The 19,968-nt window shown below is 37.6% G+C and overlaps 1 protein-coding gene across 3 annotated transcripts in view; it reads left to right on the plus strand.

The window, feature by feature from the left end:
- The first annotated feature begins 6,617 nt into the window (after nucleotides 1-6,617).
- The window catches only part of tcp11l1 (t-complex 11, testis-specific-like 1), a 26,083-nt gene continuing 12,732 nt past the window's right edge, over nucleotides 6,618-19,968 (plus strand). The window contains exons 1-7 of one of the 3 annotated variants that reach the window (XM_062035198.1): nucleotides 6,618-6,725; nucleotides 6,924-6,941; nucleotides 7,173-7,324; nucleotides 13,703-13,835; nucleotides 13,915-14,035; nucleotides 16,705-16,925; nucleotides 18,248-18,384. In XM_062035198.1, the coding sequence (XP_061891182.1) occupies nucleotides 7,183-7,324; nucleotides 13,703-13,835; nucleotides 13,915-14,035; nucleotides 16,705-16,925; nucleotides 18,248-18,384 (754 nt within the window). In that variant the 5' untranslated portion in view covers nucleotides 6,618-6,725; nucleotides 6,924-6,941; nucleotides 7,173-7,182. Of the gene's footprint in view, nucleotides 6,942-7,172; nucleotides 7,325-13,702; nucleotides 13,836-13,914; nucleotides 14,036-16,704; nucleotides 16,926-18,247; nucleotides 18,385-19,968 lie in introns of all 3 variants that reach the window. The other 2 variants (XM_062035199.1, XM_062035200.1) reach the window with 2 other exon arrangements.

The raw sequence follows: 19,968 nt of genomic DNA on the forward strand, positions 1-19,968 counted from the left end.
CACTCATTGACCATGTCATAGAAATTACTTAGAATGTGATTATATCCTGTGTTCATATTTGTACTTTGAAAAAAAAATGGTTTGTAGCTTTTACACAGGGATGGGTGGTAACGAGCTTCAAGTAGCGACGCTATGTAGCTTAACAACATTTTTCAGTAGCGTGGCGGTACCGATTCTTGTAGCTTAGCTATTTTAGACCCATGGAGCGACGTAGCGTCCATAACAGCTACAAAGAGAGAAAATGGACTGCAAATACATCGCATGCATTGCCACTTATAAATGGAGGAACTCCATGATGATTGGTTGGTTTACATATGATGAGTCATGATTGGCTGAGGTTAGGGAAAAACATTACGGCAGGCCAATCAGGGGCAAGATAGGGCGGGTCATGACGCTTTAAAACCAGGAAGCAAAATCATAACATACTGCCAACTGCGTGGCAGAAACCACATCAGGCAAGGGTCTTGTTTAAAAAACGATGATTCTTCCAGGGTGCATCAACAGGCCATTGAATTGACTTTTATTGAATTAACATTATTTTCAACATTTTATAGACGTTTTGTTTTGTTGTGGCTAACTTGACAGCTGTGTGAGCAAACCACTCAGGAAGTGTCAATACCGATTGATGTTTTTTCCCTTGGCCTCAGTCTGGACCCCCTCTCCAGGGGCCCAGGCTTAGACCGATTTTATTTTTTATTTTTTTTATCACCCCCCCCCATAATTTACCTGTACCTCACCTTTTTTGTAAGGGGCGCCGGAAGTTGGCAGACCCGTCAGCGATCCTGTTCTGTCTCCCTGTAATGTTTGTCTGATCTTGAATGGGATTGTGCTGAAAATGTTAATTTCCCCTCAGGGATTAATAAAGTATTTCTGATTCTGATTCTGATTCTGATGACCTCATCCTGCTTAGTTAACACTGTTAACTTTTACATAAGATTAAAAGTTACATAGGATTCCAATCCTGGCACAAAAATATGTTCACTTTTATTGATTTTCAAAAATATGTTCACTTTTATTGATTTTCGTTCATGTAAAGATGGAGATTGTTAATGTCTGTTTTGTAAGAAAATGTTACACACTTTTGCCTTGGCCAAGTTATTGTCATTTCGCCACTATGGTTTCTGTTGAAAGTTTTTTATAATGTGCTGAAAAGTCCCCATTCCAAAAGAATATACCTATACAGTTGTGGGCAAAAGTTTACATGCACTTGTAAAGAACATAATGTCATGGCTGTCTTGAGTTTCCAATAATTTCTACAACTCGTATTTGTTTGTGATAGAGTGATTGGAGCACATGCTTGTTAGTCACAAAAAACATTCATGAAGTTTGGTTCTTTTATGAATTTATTATGGGTCTACTGAAAATGTGACCAAATCTGCTGATTGGTCACATTTTCAGTTATTTAATGAATTTATTATGGGTCTACTGAAAATGTGACCAAATCTGCAGATTTGGTCACATTTTCAGGAAGGAACCAAACTTCATGAATGTTTTTTGTGACCAACAAGTATGTGCTCCAATCACTCTTATCACAAAAAAATAAGAGTTTTAGAAATTATTGGAAACTCAAGACAGCCATGACATTATGTTCTTTACAAGTGCATGTAAACTTTTGACCACGACTGTATTTTGTTTTTTATTTATTATTATGATTACTTTTAATAATAGTGTTTAACTTAATTTGTTCCCAGTGTTTTCCCCCTCATTTTGTACACACGGTACCGCAACTTTGCTAGTTAAAAGAAATTTTACGATGTTAAAAAGCCAGACAGAGGGCATGTTTCCAATTTGTGTTTATTATAATGCATAATCAAACAGAGCATTTATTCTCTGCCTGTTTTGTTTGGTGGAAAATTTTACATTACATTGAGATTAGGGATGTGCGATAATGGCTTTTTGCCGATATCCGATATTCTGATATTGTCCAAATCTTAATTACCGATACCAATATCAACCGATACCGATATATACAGTCGTGGAATTAACACATTATTATGCCTAATTTGGACAACCAGGTATGGTGAAGATAAGGTCCTTTTTTTTTTAATTAATAAAATAAAATAAGATAAATAAATTAAAAACATTTTATTGAATAAAAAATAAAGTAAAACAATATAAAAACAGTTACATAGAAACTAGTAATTAATGAAAATGAGTAAAATTAACTGTTAAAGGTTAGTACTATTAGTGGACCAGCAGCACGCACAATCATGTGTGCTTACGGACTGTATCCCTTGCAGACTGTATTGATATATATTGATATATAATGTAGGAACCAGAATATTAATAACAGAAAGAAACAACCCTTTTGTGTGAATGAGTGTAAATGGGGGAGGGAGGTTTTTTGGGTTGGTGCACTAATTGTAAGTGTATCTTGTGTTTTTTATGTTGATTTAATAAAAAAAATAAAAAATAAAAAAAATACGATACCGATAATAAAAACAACGATAACGACAATTTCCGATATTACATTCTAAAGCATTTCTCGGCAGGCCGATATTATAGGACATCTCTAGTTGAGATAAATATTTATAAACGTATAGGTAGTGTTGATGTAGCAAGTTTCTTTTTGGTGTGTAGCTTTTCTTTCTCACTGGCACTCATCGAGGGCGGACGCTACCCTTTCCTCTCCCTTATCTCTCCTGCTTGCTTCTTTGTCTTGTCTTGTCTTAACTTTCTTATTGCCTCTTTTTGCACTGCTCTCCAAATCTAAACATTGGAACTAATTAACTGGCCTTAACGAAATTGACAAGATCTTGGGTTTGGGGGAACTTGCTTGTTGTGTGTTTGTTGCTGGACACATGACGGACTCTTGGGAGAAGAAGGAGTGCCGCGTGCCTGGCGACCCTTAAAGTCAAGGAAGTGAAGATATCCACGTATTTGGAATTATGACAACAGGACATCTGCTGATTGGAGTAAGCGTTGCACTGGTTTGTCGACAAATTGGAAGTTGCTGGCAGTCTTCAAAGTACCCCAAAGCTGCCACAAAGGATTGGAGGACGCGGGAAAAACAGTGGACACTCTTGTGATTTGGATAACATCGGACTGTCTGCCCCGCAGGAAGAATTTGAATTTGAGGATGAGTCATAGACAACTTAAAGTGAAAAGCTCATTTTATTTTCACTCGCATACAAAACATTCTAACTTGGATTGTTTCCCTGGCTTCGAGACTCTCCCGAAAGACAGTGCAGCGAAGACACAACAAACTCCCTTCTTGTCTCTCATGGGCACGCACTTGTTGATGTTGACTTTGGACTGACTATCGGCTGCACGACACCAAGGTCGAGGAACAGAGACACGCGGCAGGCTTTCGCACACAAATATATACGCCACACGCACATACCCCACCCCCCATTCAACGCCCTTGATGCGAATCCCTTAGTGGTGATGGATGGCTGGGCAGCGCCTGAAGAGCTGCAGCCTGCCACTGTGGCCCCCACTCCCTCCCCTCTGTTGCAAGTCTCGAGATGTATGTTGTAATATGTATATGTGCTTTGCTATGGAGGTTTTTTTCCCACTCCAGACAGGGCCCCCTTAGGAGCCCAGTCTAGATTGTATATTTTTACTCATCCCCCCCTCAGCGTTTACCTTTTTCCCATCTTTTACGGGGGGGGGCTTGTGGCGAACCATCAGCGTTCCTGTTCTGTAACCCTGTACACTGTTTGTTTGCCTCATCTTGAACGGGTTTGTGCTGAAAACAAAGTTTCATTGTACTTGTGCATTGACAATAAAGACCTACCTACCAATCTTGCTACAATTTTGTGGGGATAGCTTCACTTCTAGCATGGCTACATTTAGCTTAGCTTTTACTACATTTTCCAAGTCGCTTAAAAATAATAAATAAAGGTGTAAGAGTTGACAACCGTATTTGGCAACTGTTATATCTTCGTAATGAATGCACTGCACAGGAATTGTTCTTAGTTGTTGTTTTCTCCTTGTAGCACACACACACACACACACACACACACACACACAAAACTTGACACACTTCTTCTAATGCCAACTGACAGAGGCAAAGAGTGCGCCCTCTTTGATTGATTGATTGAAACTTTTATTAGTTGATTGCACAGTACGGTACATATTCCGTACAATTGACCACTAAATGGTAACACCCCAATAAGTTTTTCAACTTGTTTAAGACGGGGTCCACGTTAATCAATTCATGGTATTGAATTGATTGGCCTATCTCTTATAAGTATAATTATCTCTCAAGGGAGCCAACAGTAATGTATACATATTACATACATAAGTAGGCTAATAAAAGATTATCTACGATACCACAGTAACAATTACAGAATGTAATGGTACCTTAATGATAAAAGAGTAAGTGTAAACCGTGAGTACAGGAGTAAAATTAACACATTACTTAAAAACATCAATTTTTGTTGGGACTTTTCAGTTAACAATTGCCCAGCCACACATCAATAGTAATTATTTTATATATGTATATGTATGTATGATTGTAATATATTTTTCAAGTCGACATATTACATACCCAATTATTCCCAAAATTCAATAAATACAATTTAAAATTATTAATGGAACATACCCTTCAAATGATTTTTTGAAAACTTAAATGGAGGTTGATGGCTGTTATGTCTGTGGAGCTGTAGAGGATGTCAATCATCTGTTTGTGGAATGTGAGAGTGTACATGTGTTTTGGGAGGAGATCAGAGATTGGCTGAGGGACAAGGGTGTGGAGATGACCCCATTCTCTATAGAAAAGATCAAATTTGGTATTTTTATAAACGACTGTAACATAGAAATGTTTGTCAACATTATTATGCTCAAGGCAAAACATTTTCGACATAAATGTGGATTTTTGAAATTAATATCTGTCTATTACCTGACACCTTCTGTTAGCTACTTCTCTTTGTTTTTAATGTCTATTTTCTATTTTCTGCTGGATTTTCTCCCTTATTTTATGCTGCAGCTGTCACATATACTGTAATATTGTACATGGTAATTGTTATATATTGTATATATGATATAGACATAATATAATATAATATATCAGTATATATAATATACTGTACATATATTATGTAAATATTACGTATGTATGTTATAATTTATATTGCTATATTTAGTCTATTTATACCTGCATTGTCCTTTCCATCCTTACACTTTCCATCATTGTAACTGAGCTACAGTGTGGAACAATTTCCCTTGTGGATCATTAAAGTTTGTCTAAGTCTAAGTCTAAGTCTAAGTAAGGCCTACATTTCCTAATAAGCTCCAGTGACCCCCTGTAACCCCGAAAGGGACAAGCGGTAGAAAATGGATGGATTTACAATTACAATTTACAATTATCAATCAAATCTTGGAGAATGATTAAGAGTACAAAAACCCTTAAATTTATATATCTGTTAAAAACATCTAAATTGATCTAGGTAGCCCTTTTTGTCTTTTGTTTTTGTTTTTTTCATATTTTTTATTATTATTATTATTATTTATTCATATTTAATACTCTATCTGTATTTGCTTTTGTTTTCTTCCCTTGATGTTGAAAGTGCCTTGACTTTTGTGTGAATTATAAATGTATGTTTGTTGTTCAATAAAAAAAATTAAAAAATAAAATAAAATAATAATAATTATTATTATTATTATTAGATGTATATATATATATATATATATATACATATATATATATATATATATATATGTATATATATATATATATATATATATATATATATATATATATATATATATATATATATATATATATATATATATATATATATATATATATATATATATATATATATATATATATATTAGGGCTGTGAATCTTTGGGTGTCCCACGATTCGATTCAAAATCGATTTTTTTTTTCAATTCAACACGATTCTCGATTCAAAAACTATTTTTCCCCGATTCAAAACGATTCATTCATTCAACACATAGGATTTCAGCAGGGTCTACCCCAGTCTGCTGGCATGCAAGCAGAGTAGTAGATTTTTGTAAAAAGCTTTTATAATTGTAAAGGACAATGTTTTATCAACTGATTGCAATAATGTAAATTTGTTTTAACTATTAAATGAACCAAAAATATGACTTATTTTATCTTTGTGAACATATTGGACACAGTGTGTTGTCAACCTTATGAGATGTGATGCAAGTGAAAGCCACTGTGACACTATTGTTCTTTTTTTTAATTTTTTTTATGAATGTCTAATGATAATGTCAATGAGGGATTTTTAATCACTGCTATGTTGAAATTGTAACTAATATTGATACTGTTGTTGATAATATTCATTTTTGTTTCACTACTTTTGGTTTGTTCTGTGTCGTGTTTGTGTCTCCTCTCAATTGCTCTGTTTATTGCAGTTCTGAGTGTTGCTGGGTCGGGTTTGGTTTTGGAATTGGATTGCATTGTAATGGTATTGCTGTGTATTGTTTTGTTGGATTGATTAATTGAAAAAAAAAAGAAATAAATAAAAACAATTTAAATGAATAAATAAAAATAAAAAATCGATTTTTTAAAAAATGAGAATCGATTCTGAATCGCACAACGTGAGAATTGCGATTCGAATTCGAATCGATTTTTTTCCCACACCCCTAATATATATATATATATATATATACCGGTAATGTGTGTATATTTCGAGTCGACTGGTGATGACGAGAGTGAAGTAAATGGAGTGGAAGGGACTTGGGCGTGACGTCACGCTAGCCACACCCAAACCCGGAAGTGTTCAACGTCAAACGGATACTATTTGGGTAAATATCTATTTTTCTGGATGAAACAAGTCTCTCAAGAATAAAACACGTAGCGTGGCCGTGGGGAACATACTAGTGTAACCGTGGCAGACTTGAGGAAATAACTGCGTATTTTCTCTGTTGTTGTTGTTGCTGCTGCTGCTGCTGCTGCTGCGAAATTGTGGTCTGGAGCTAACGTGGGAGCTATTTTGACTCCAGGAGACATCTGCCAATAAGGTTAGTGACGTTGCCATGGATACGATCACAAAGATGTTTTTGTGTCGTTTGTGTCGCTAGCGTCACTGTCACGCCACTCATCTTAAAGATGACAGAAATCCATCACTTTCTTTTTGACTATTATTGCAAGGCTTAGGAACAGAATTGTACCCCAAAAAGATGATCATACCATACAATATCGTCATTTAAGGACAGTACAAGTCACTATACCTGCTATCTGGCATCCTGCAGAGAAGCTAGCATGCCAAATGAAACTGACCACGTCGAGGGTGGAGGAGGCAAGGAGTCTGAGGAGAGTACCCAGGACATTCCAAAGCAGACTGTGAGGAAGAGGGTCAGAACAAACACCCCTAGTCCACACCGAGGCTCAGACACTCCACAAGGTGAGAAATAGTCCAATTTCCACATGAACCTGATTTCTATCAGCACTGATCAAATTCCAACCCTCCAAAACAATAACACTACTTTGTCTAAATTGTATGTTGGGCGACGCCATACAATTTCTGTCCAAACACAGAAATGATTTAAAACCAAAACCAAAAAGACACGGACGCCATGAAACCCATGCAAAGGGGAAATGCTGCAAATGAAAAAGACTGAAATGACATACATACATGTTTGCGAGATCAAACAAATGCAAAGGAAACATGCTGCAAATGCTGAAATCACACTTGATGGTATAGAGCAGGGGTGCCCAAAGTGGGACCTTGTTTCAGTTTGCCCGCTAAAGGGTGGAGGCTTGCCAAATTCAATACACAGTGTTGGCGTTAACAGCGTTTTGCTGTCTTTTTATGCATTTAAATCAGAAAGGAGGTGAAAGTGTTACCAACCTGTCTTTTTCAAGAACATTTTTTTGGAGGTTTTAAGACAAAATGTGAGACAAATGAATGCTTTGCAAGTCCATCCCATCCATCCATTTTCTACCGCTTGTCCCTTTTGGGGTCGCGGGGGGTGCTGGAGCCTATCTCAGCTGCATTCGGGCGGAAGGCGGGGTACACCCTGGACAAGTCGCCACCTCATCGCAGTGCTTTGTAAGTCAAGTTTTCAATATTGGTAACTGTTATATTACAGTAAAAAGAGATAACATACGTTTTAGATATTGCCAGTTATTGGATGACTATTTCATGGATCATCATTATCTTAATATTAGCATCATAACTTCTTTAGAAACCACAAAAACAACTGTTTAGGGTCGTTTTTGTTTCTTGGTTGCATATTCCACTGTGGTGTGAGTGAGTGACTGTAAGAAAAGCTCCGACACTCTTGGAAAGCAAAATTGTTTGGTGCTACATGCATACTTGCCAACCTTGAGACCTCCGAATTCGGGAGATGGGGGGGGGGGGGCGTGGGGGTAGCGGGGGTGTATATTGTAGCGTCCCGGAAGAGTTAGTGCTGCAAGGGGTTCTGGGTATTTTTTTCTGTTGTGTTTACGTCGTGTTACGGTGCGGATGTTCTCCCGAAATGTGTTTGTCATTCTTGTTTGGTGTGGGTTCACAGTGTGGCACATATTTGTAACAGTGATAAAGTTGTTTATACCTCCACCCTCAGTGTGACCTGTATGGCTGTTGATCAAATATGCCTTGCATTCACTTATGTGTGTGTAAAAGTCGCATATAATATGTGACTGGGCACGGCACGCTGTTTGTATGGAGGAAAAGCGGGCGTGACGGCAGGATGTAGAGGACGCTAAAGGCAGTGCCTTTAAGGCACGCCTTGTTTATATTTGCCGGGTCAAATTATTAATAATTAATTATTTATGGACTTCAGCAAGGTGGAAGAGAGGTTAGTGCGTCTGCCACACAATACGAAGGTCCTGAGATCAATACCAGGCTCGGGATCTTTCTGTGTGGAGTTTGCATGTTCTCCCCGTGACTTTGTGGGTTCCCTCCGGGTACTCCGGCTTCCTCCCACCTCCAAAGACATGCACCTGGGGATAAGTTGATTGGCAACACTAAATTGGCCCTAGTGTGTGAATGTGAGTGTGAATGTTGTCTGTCTATCTGTGTTGGCCCTGCGATGAGGTGGCGACTTGTCCAGGGTGTACCCCGCCTTCTGCCCGAATGCAGCTGTGATAGGCTACAGCGACCCCGAAAGGGACAAGCGGTAGAAAATGGATGGTTGGATGGTAGACTTCAAAGTAATGCACTTTCCGGTACAATTTCTTAAATTTTGATTCGCCGAAAGTTTTATCGATCGCAAATACTGCATTTCCGATATTAGGAATCCCGCATGTTATTGTTTTCGTCATGGCGAGCAATAAACCCAAAAAGCGAAGCTGCAATGAAAAGTAGCTTAATGAGCCACTTTTCAGCAAATTGCTCACTTATGAAGATGGAAAGATGTTTTGCACGCCATGTAAAACGGGCTAAAAAAAAAGAACACCTTTACAACCGGCCGGGTGCAATGATTTTCAAAGATCCAGCCTCTCCAGGCGCCAAGAAACACCCTCCAATTTGGGTCCCTACAGTTCCGCTCTTTGGTCGGAATGACGAGGCTGTTGATTTGTTACAACTCTTTATTTATGTTTTCCACAAAGCCAAGCGGACATCCACCTTGCTATTAACACTCCTGAACATGCTAGCGCTCCCTCTCCTAACTTGCCCGCTCACTTACACACATAACTCACCCCACATACCGCCATTCTTAAAGGGGAACACACAGCTTATGGCCATCACAAAGCCAGATATGAAATGCTACAGGCATTGAGTGCCACTGTTTTAAATTATATTGAAATTAACTTGCAAAATTTTAAGTTTGTTGGCATTATTTGCCATGAAAGTGTAGATGTGGCGGTTTTTAAACGACGGATGATCTACATACAGGTGAGAATAATCAATTAGATTTGCCCTGGCACACCATTATCATCATTTCATGACCAAAGCAAAACACTTTTTACACTTTTATACTGAAATAAATACACCTACAACTTATTAAATGAAAATATTTTTAAAAAATACCAGCAGCGGTAAAGTTTAGATCCATGAAGGAAAAAAGAAAGTGAATGAATGTTTATAACTGAATACATTTACTTATGCGTAAAAATTGGTTTTCTTTTGTATTATTTTTTTATGAATTAAGTAACGTTTATGACAGCCTTTTTCCAAAACACAATATAGAATGTGAGATATAACAGGATAATGCATACATTTATAATTTGTTTGCAAAACGCTTACAAAAAAGTTGGACCCCAAAAATTTACTGTGGGACCCCATTTTTTGTCTTGATGGGGTCCCCTGGACCCCATTTTGAAAATTCCTAGCGCCAACACTGAATACATGTTATACTTTTTTGAGCTCACACAATCATTTATGGCATGTACACAAGGCCAACTTGTGCCACCTATCCAGCATGAGGATCTGCGCTACCTTATACTTGGCAGTTCTGTATGGAGTTACACTCCTCAATCATGGTGCTACTGTACGCTTAAAATAGCTATGCTTTGCCCGCAACCCAGTGGCATATTTTTACTTTGGCCCTTTGAGGACAAAAGTTTGGACACCCAATTTATGGAGCTAATGTGTGCGGCGTGGCGAAGTTGGTAGAGTGGCCGTGCCAGCAATCGGAGGGTTGCTGGTTACTGGGGTTCAATCCCCACCTTCTACCATCCTAGTCACGTCCGTTGTGTCCTTGGGCAAGACACTTCACCCTTGCTCCTGATGGCTGCTGGTTAGCGCCTTGCATGGCAGCTCCCGCCATCAGTGTGTGAATGTGTGTGTGAATGGGTGAATGTGGAAATACTGTCAAAGCGCTTTGAGTACATTGAAGGTAGAAAAGCGCTATACAAGTATAACCCATTTATCATTTAAAATGAGTTCAAGTGTTAGACATAATGAAAAACGGTGTATCCTTTTCATTCATTATTTTTGATGGCCTAACACAAAGCATTTTAAAGCACAACAGAAACAATTGTTGTCAATTTTTTAATGTTTGTGGTATTTGTTTACTAGTTTGAAAATGCAGAGCTAGAATGCAGTGCATCACATATTTACCGTAGTAAGACGCTGATCTCATTTAATCCTACCCCATTTCTGTTTCATGGCAATTTCTTACACATTTGTTTGTTCCCTTCCTGCAAACAGTCTGTAACACAAACAATTAAATAATCAGTATAATTCACATGCATATATAGTTCTTAATAAGTTGTGATGCACATAATTTGCTGAATATGTGATCAATTATAGATTATGTCCAATTTATCGATTATGATCAAGATGTTTGTCAGGATTCTTCTTGTTTGTACTTCGTAAACACTTACAACATTTTCTTAAACTGGATCATATCAGTACATTGTTTGACTTATTTGCTTAATCCATTCCATAATGTAACTCAACATGAAGATATACTAAAGGTTTTAAGTGTAGTATGTGCATACAAAATGTTTTAAATAAAAATGTAATTTATATTTATCTTTTGTTGAGAGTAATTGTTTTACATTACCAAGCAGCAGGTTATTGTTAGCTTTGTGCATAATTGCTGAGTCATAGTTTATGAATACACATATAATTTCAATATGTTTAATTCAATAAATAGCGTTTTTTTTTGTTTAAATTTGGTGTGTTCACCCTTGCTTTCAAGCCCATCATAACGGGACTGTCTGTGTAGCTTGTCGTTCCAACTCTGTGCAGTAGATGGCATTGTAACTGCCTCTTGAAGAGAGTATAGCCAACTAAACCACAGGCGCCATGTTTGCTACCAAGGGCGTGCGTGGCGGTGCCTGAAAGCATGCGTTGCGGTCGTTCTGACATTAGTTTTCCTGACAAAATAAACCATAATAATACATAAATACAGTATATAGTTTTAAACATATTCCAGCTAATAAACTTACAATAAAACATGCTTTTATTTCGTCATAATATAATCTTGTGACCGTATTTGATGCATTTTGCTGTTTACATTCATGCGGTGTTTAGTGACCAGCAGGCTAACAAGGTGACGGCGCAATAAATTTAAAAAAAATACATGAACAACCAAAAGAACATATTACCTTCATTTTACCAAAATCTTCATTAGCTTTGGACCAACCATCAAGGAGAAATTGTGGCTTTTGTGTGAAGTATGTCAACTGTGATAGCTGCCTCAATTAATTATTTGTAATCACTGCGCTATAATATGTGTGTGTGTGTGTGTGTGTGTGTGTGTGTGTGTGTGTGTGTGTGTGTGTGTGTGTGTGCCTGTGTGTGTGTGTGTGTGTGTGTGTGTGTATATATACATATACGCATATGTACATAAACATACATAAATATATATAACATTTTTTGTACTTAATTGTTGCCACATACACTACATAATTAATTGACTGTTGATTTTCATATATGTTTGTAATCATGAAAATTAATAATAAAAAACAGTACATCAACTGTGTATAGATATGTAGTAGTAGTAGTAGTAGTAGTAATTTTATTTCAGAACCAGGGGGATCAATATCACAGAAAAAGAAACCATACAACGATAAAACCCAAATAAAAGAAATACAAGCAGAAAAAAAAACAAAAAAAAAACTTGTATTAAAAAATAAAAAACACTCCACAATATTCAATGTCCAGCATATAGGCTTACTCGCCAATGGTTCCACAGACCAGATGAAAATCTGATAGAACTGCGAGTCGGATTATGTATGTATCAATCTTTATTGCAGACCTTAAGATCGATTACACACATAAAAACACAATACAAAACATTAAAAACAAAAAAATAAAAAATTTAAAACCAAACAATAAAACATTAAAAAGAAAACATTAAAAACAAAAAACATAAAGCCCAAATGTCAGTTTCTGACATACAAACATGTGTGCTGATGGTTCCACAGTCCAGATGAGTACCTAACAGAACTGCGAGCAGGGTCCGTTATCACAGTGATTGTCATTTTCAAACTCAGATGCCCTATACATAAACTACATAAGGTTGCGTAAGTCAGACCATTTATGACATTGTTGTCTGACTCAGCTGCCCTACACATTAACCTGTACATGAGATGACGTTAAGTGGCAGAGCATATGCATGTTTACAACGGCAAAAATTAAATTAAGAGATTTTGAATGAGGAAGTGCAGTGTACGCATGGCTCCAGCTGTGGCTATCTCAAAGTTGAAAGCTAACATGGTGCCCTGTTATCATGTGAGTGCCTTTTGACCAATAGTTTAGGAGATTGTCTGAAACCGAGTTTGCCATACTCTTTCATTACACGACTCTGGCCTCTCAAGTCTCAACACACCTCATAAGCATATAACACAGTTAACTTGATTGTGCATTTTAATGCACGATGAATGTGTTCATACTGTAGATAAAACAAACATGTAAAATGTCCATGTTCAGATGTCAAATAAGGTTTAAAAACATCAGCTAATGTTGCACATTTCATCACACCTTTTAAAAAGATAACCAACCTTCCTGTTCTGATTTTTAAAGATGGACATTCCTAAGTTTTGGCTCCCTTGGTAGAGTGGAAAACATACTTTTCTTTCTGTGAACGTGCAGCAATGTTCTCATGCAGTTAATTTTGGGGTTAGTGTGTTTTTTGCATTTGAATACTTTTTTTTTTTCCTGCAGCATTTGTGTGATTTCTGCATTTGCTATCTGCAGCATTTTCCAGTTGTATTTGTTTCGCAATGTTTGTGTGTTTTTGGTTTTAGATAATTTTTGTGATTGCAGGGTTGGAAAAGTGTATCTACTCTCACTACCAGTGCTTGATTTTTGAGTAACAGCTCATACAGCATAGACTCATTTTGTACAAATTAAATACCTTTTTTAAACTTGCCTTTATAGCCAGTCCCCCCAGATTTGTGTCAGTAGAGGAGTTAATGGAGACAGCAAAGGGAGTCAACAACATGGCTTTGGCCCATGAAATAATGGTTAACCAGACTTTTCAAGTTAAACCCTCTGAGTTTCCTGAAGGAAGGTGAGATGGGTTTTTTTGCATACTGGAATTCAACTTTCTATAAAGTCTATAAAGCAATCCCTCTTCCTTCCCTGTACAGTTTGGAGCGCAGAGTGAAGGAGATGATGCAAAAAGCATTCTGGGATTGTCTGGAAGCTCAGTTGAAGGAGGATCCACCGCAGTACATGCAGGCCATCAAACTGTTGGCTGAAATGAAAGAGGTGACGTACGCTACCATCTTGTGTTTTTATCAAGCTTCATTTTGGAGGGAAAAACAAGAAGATTATTACAAACCCCAAAACCAGTGAAGTTGGCATGTTGTGTAAATCTTACATAAAAACAGAATACATCCATCCATCCATCCATCTTCTTCCGCTTATCCGAGGTCGGTCGCGGGGGCAGCAGCCTAAGCAGGGAAGCCCAGACTTCCCTCTCCCCAGCCACTTCGTCCAGCTCTTCCCGGGGGATCCCGAGGCGTTCCCAGTCCAGCCGGGAGACATAGTCTTCCCAACGTATCCTGGGTCTTCCCCGTGGCCTCCTACCGGTCGGACGTGCCCTAAACACCTCCCTAGGGAGGCGTTCGGGTGGCATCCTGACCAGATGCCCGAACCACCTCATCTGGCTCCTCTCGATGTGGAGGAGCAGCGGCTTTACTTTGAGCTCCCCCCGGATGGCAGAGCTTCTCACCCTATCTCTAAGGGAGAGCCCCGCCACCCGGCGGAGGAAACTCATTTCGGCCGCTTGTACCCGTGATCTTGTCCTTTCGGTCATAACCCAAAGCTCATGACCATAGGTGAGGATGGGAACGTAGATCGACCGGTAAATTGAGAGCTTTGCCTTCCGGCTCAGCTCCTTCTTCACCACAACGGATCGATACAGCGTCCGCATTACTGAAGACGCCGAGGTACTTGAACTCCTCCACTTGGGGCAGGGTCTCCTCCGCGACCCGGAGATGGCACTCCACCCTTTTCCGGGCGAGAACCATGGACTCGGACTTGGAGGTGCTGATTCTCATCCCAGTCGCTTCACACTCAGCTGCAAACCGATCCAGTGAGAGCTGAAGATCCTGGCCAGATGAAGCCATCAGGACCACATCATCTGCAAAAAGCAGAGACCTAATCCTGCAGCCACCAAACCAGATCCCCTCAACGCCTTGACTGCGCCTAGAAATTCTGTCCATAAAAGTTATGAACAGATTCTGTTCAAACAGAATACAATGATTTGCAAATCCTTTTCAACCTATATTCAATTGAATATACTGCAAAGACAAGATACCTAACGTTCGAACTGTAAAACTTTATTTTTTGCAAATATTAGCTAATTTGGAATTTGATGCCTGCAACATGTTTCAAAATAGCTGGCACGAGTGGCAAAAAAGACTGAGAAAGTTGAGGAATGCTCATCAAACACTTATTTGGAAAATCCCTCATGTGAACAGGCTAATTGGGAACTGATGGGTCCCATGATTGGGTATAAAAGCAGCTTTCATGAAATGCTCAGTCATTCACAAACAAGGATGGAGCGAGGGTCACCACTTTATGAATAAATGCGTGAGCAAATTGTTGAACAGTTTAACAACAACATTTCTCTATGAGCTCGCAAGGAATTTAGGGATTTCACCAGCTAAGGTCTGTAATATCATCAAAAGGTTCTGGAGAAATCACTGCACGTAACATTGAATGCCCGTGACTGCATCAACAACCGACATCAGTGTGTAAAGGATATCACAACATGGGCTCAGGAACACTTCAGAAAACCACTGTCAGTAATTACAGTTTGTCGCCACATCTGTAAGTGCAAGTTAAAACTCTACTATGCAAAGCGAAAGCCATTTATCAAAAACACCCAGAAACGGCGCCGGCTCCGCTGGGACCAAGCTGCAAAGTTTAAAAGTGTTCTGTGGTCTGATGAGTCCACATTTCAAATTGTTTTTTGAAACTTGACGTAATGTCCTCCGGAACAAAGAGGAAAAGAACCATCCGGTTTGTTCTAGGCGCAAAGTTCAAAAGCCAGCATCTGTGATGGTATGGGGGTGTGTTAGAGCCCAAGGCATGGGTAACTTACACATCTGTGAAGGCACCATTAATGCTGAAAGGTACATACCGGTTTTGGAGCAACATATGTTGCCATCCAAACAACGTTATCATGGACGCCCCTGCTTATTTCAGCAAGACATACCAAGCCACGTGTTACAACAGCGTGGCTTCATAGTAAAAGAGTGCGGGTACTAGACTGGCCTGCCTGTAGTCTAGACCTGTCTCCCATTGAAAATGTGTGGCGCATTATGAAGCCTAAAATACCACAACGGAGACCTCGGACTGTGAACAACTTAAGCTGTACATCAAGCAATAATAGGAAAGAATTCCACCTGAAAAGCTTCAAAAATTGGTCTCTTCAGTTCCCAAATGTTTACTGAGTGTTGTTAAAAGGAAAGGCCATAAGAAGAGAAGTATCCTACACTTCTCTTTTGTAAAGTAAATCTGAACAGCCAATATAGGCATCTACATCAACTATATGATTTGGAAAAAAATAAAAAAAGGAAAGGCCATGTAACACAGTGGTAAAAATGCCCTTGTGCCAACTTTTTTACAATGTGTTGCTGTCATTAAATTGTAAGTTAATGATTATTTGCCAAAAAAAAATAAGTTTCTCAGTTCAAACAATAAATATCTTGTCTTTGCAGTCTATTCAATTGAATATAAATTGAAAAGGATTTACAAATCATTGTATTCTGTTTTTATTTACGAATTACACAACGTGCCAACTTCACTGGTTTTGGGTTTTGTAGCTAAAATAAGAATATGTAGTAGGCACAATTACTAAATGTGGCTTTTTTCTTTAGTTGTCCATATTTGTTCATCCCTTCTTTCACTTAATCATTTCTATGCAGACGGTGCTGTCTTTCTTACTGCCGGGCCATGGTCACCTGCGGTCCCGTATTCAGGAGGTCCTGGATTTGGCTCTAATCCAGCAGCAGGCAGAAAAAGGAGCACTTGACATTGGCAGTCTGTCTCAGTTCATTATTGAGATGATGGGCTCTCTCTGTGCCCCTTGCAGGGATGAAGAAATCAGTAAACTTAAGGAGATCACCGATTTTGTGCCTCTGCTCAAGTATGTCAATGTAGACTGTAGTTCTGCACAGTACATAATATAGTTTATTATAGGTATAGATTTGCTTACTCACAGTAGATTCCTTAGTCACTTTTACTGAAAGATGTGCATAACTAGCCTTTGTAAAAGTTTTCCAAAATGTAGTTTGAACTTTTCAGCATGTGAGTTTACTCATATCTTGTATGATGATTAATGTACAACGACTATCTTTTTGGAGCCAGTTCATCATGTTTTTTTTAAGTTTTAGTTTATTATTTTGTTTGCTTAATGTCGATATCAAATTTAGAAAATAATCATTTAGATTTATTTAGGTTTTCAGAAGTAACTCTATTGTCAGTCCACACGTGATTGCCATCCATCAGCCTCCATTCATTAAAGGGGACCTAATAATGATTTTAATCCACCTTTAAAACATTTCCTTGTGGTCTAGATTAAAAATGTTATGCTTTGGTGTAAATTTTGCTCCACATTGACTTCTATGACCTGTTTTTTGAGTATGTATGCAAGATCGTTGATTCAGGAGGTGTTTCCAGATTACAAATGAAACTATGCCCCATCCTCTCCAAAAGTATCATAGTTTGTCATTTGGAAATGTGCACTGTTTAAGTATATATCTTGAAGTCATCACCGCTATTTTTTCTCCAGACACTTGAAAAAAGCTTCTTTACATTATATAGATTCACCAGGTCACCAAATTAGGTACACCTGAACTCTCACTGATCCATTCAGAGCTGCATAAAAAAAGATGCTTTTAAAATCATTTATATCACTGCATGTCGCATGTAAGTGTTATTGTGTGCATGCTAAGATTAGATGAAAATAATACTTCATCCTACCTTTTTTGTGTTTACTAATAGCCCGAGAAAGAGGGAGAGGAGCTTCTCCCCGTTTGGCTAAGATCTTGACTTAATTTGTAAATAAGTATGTCCACCTCGCTCTTACATCACAACATAGCTAGACAGCAAAACAGAGGCATCCAAAACTGTGTGCAAGCCCACGCCCAAATGCGTGAACTTTTAAAATTGTTTAACATGAGTATCCAACATTGTAACAACATTAATACATCAGAAAAGATGAAATTCATCATAGATCCCCTTAAAGGTTTTTGAGCTTTTCCGCAAATGCTTCTGATTAGCTAAAATTGCCATACTTTACTATGGTGCACGCGACAGCTTGTGAATGTTTTATGTAGACTTAACACCACTGTTTATTTTTGTATTCCACAGAAAGACTAAAGTACTTTTGTAGTGCCCCAGAAACAAATAATAGATTATAAAAGTGCAATCATTTTATTGTGACTTATTTTTTCTTTTTCCTTTTAGGGCTATTTTCTCACTATTGGACCTAATGAAGTTGGACATGGCTAACTTTGCTGTAAACAGCATCAGGCCTCATCTGATGCAGCAGTCAGTTGAATATGAGAGGAACAAGTTCCAGGAGTTTCTGGACAAACAACCTAGTAAGGAACTTTTATGCACATTCATTCAAATGTATACAAATCTATGCTTTCACATGGTCATTTATTATTATCATGCAAAAAATTCTCCCTTCATCTTTTTTTAATCTTTTAATACTTACTTACAGTTTATTGACTAAGGTAGGCATAGTATATTTCCTTGGTGATGTAGAACATATTTATAACACTCAAATGTGTTGCCTGTTATTTTTTTCTTAAAGGGAAACTGTCCTTTTTTAAAAATATGCCTATCATTCACAATCCTTATGTAAAACAAGAACACATATGTTTTTCTTGTTTTATGCATTCTAAATGGTAAATAAATGTAAACAAAAGTCTGCTTACAATATAGTCAAACAAACACCTCCATTAAAGTTGTATATACATACTAAGTATATATGTAATTTAGTAACAGTCAAATTTATAATAAGATGTAATATCTACGTATTTTGCTCATTTTAAGCATATGACGATGAATTCATTTAAAAAACACACTTGTTTCACTTGTTTCTACTCACTGCAGACATGATGAGAGCCAACTAACATCATAAAAATCACTTACTATACAATATCTGCTGTCATTAGTATGCCAACTGATAAAATGTTGTTATAGTTCCGTTTATAAAGAATGACCCATAATCCTCCCGTGTCTTTCTCGCCATTTCCGGGTCTAAATTGGCTGTCAAAGTGTAACAATTTGTCGGATTACGTCCTCATTCTTCTACTATCAAGATGATTATCTATAATCTACAATAAACTTCTATGAGCTCCTACGTGAGAAAGCAGCTCACCAGCTGATGATGTCAACATAGCCACACAAAGTAGTGATCACGGCGCTGCTGTAAATAATTTGTCTGTGTTAGCACTTATAATAACAATATTACTAATACTTGGTTAATATTGAAGTCGTGAAATGTAAATAGGGTATTGTTGGTGCTTTTTGAATGGTTATTTATTGGATTTTATGGGCGGAATAGAGGACCTCCGATCCCATTGGCTTCATTGTAAGCAGACTTTTTTTACGAGTTAGAATGCATAAAAAAATTACATCTGTCGTCTTGTCTTTCATAGTAATTGTGAACAATAGGCAAAATTGAGTATATATATATATATATATATATATATATATATATATGTGTGTATATATAAAATTATGTATGTGTGTGTGTGGATATATTTATGTGTGTGCATGTTTGTGAGTGTGTGTGCGTGTGTGTGTGTGTGTGTGTGTGTGTGTGTGTGTGTGTGTGTGTGTGTGTGTGTACAGTCTTGGTCAAAAGTTTACATACACTTGTAAAGAAGATAATGTCATGGCTGTCTTGAGTTTCCAATAATTTCTACAACTCTTATTTTTTGTGATAGAGTGATTGGAGCACATACTTGTTGGTCACAAAAAACATTCATGAAGTTTGGTTCTTTTATGAATTTATTATTGGTCTACTGAAAATGTGACCAAATCTGCTGGGTCAAAAGTATACATACAGCAATGATATACCCGCTTTAAGTGTGTTTTCGTTCATTTTATATATATATATTATATATATTTTTCGTTTATACTATGTTTTTTCGTTTACAGGTTGTTGTTGT

Source organism: Entelurus aequoreus, linkage group LG24 (assembly GCF_033978785.1).
Source record: "Entelurus aequoreus isolate RoL-2023_Sb linkage group LG24, RoL_Eaeq_v1.1, whole genome shotgun sequence".
In the NCBI taxonomy this organism is placed as follows: Eukaryota; Metazoa; Chordata; class Actinopteri; order Syngnathiformes; family Syngnathidae; genus Entelurus; species Entelurus aequoreus.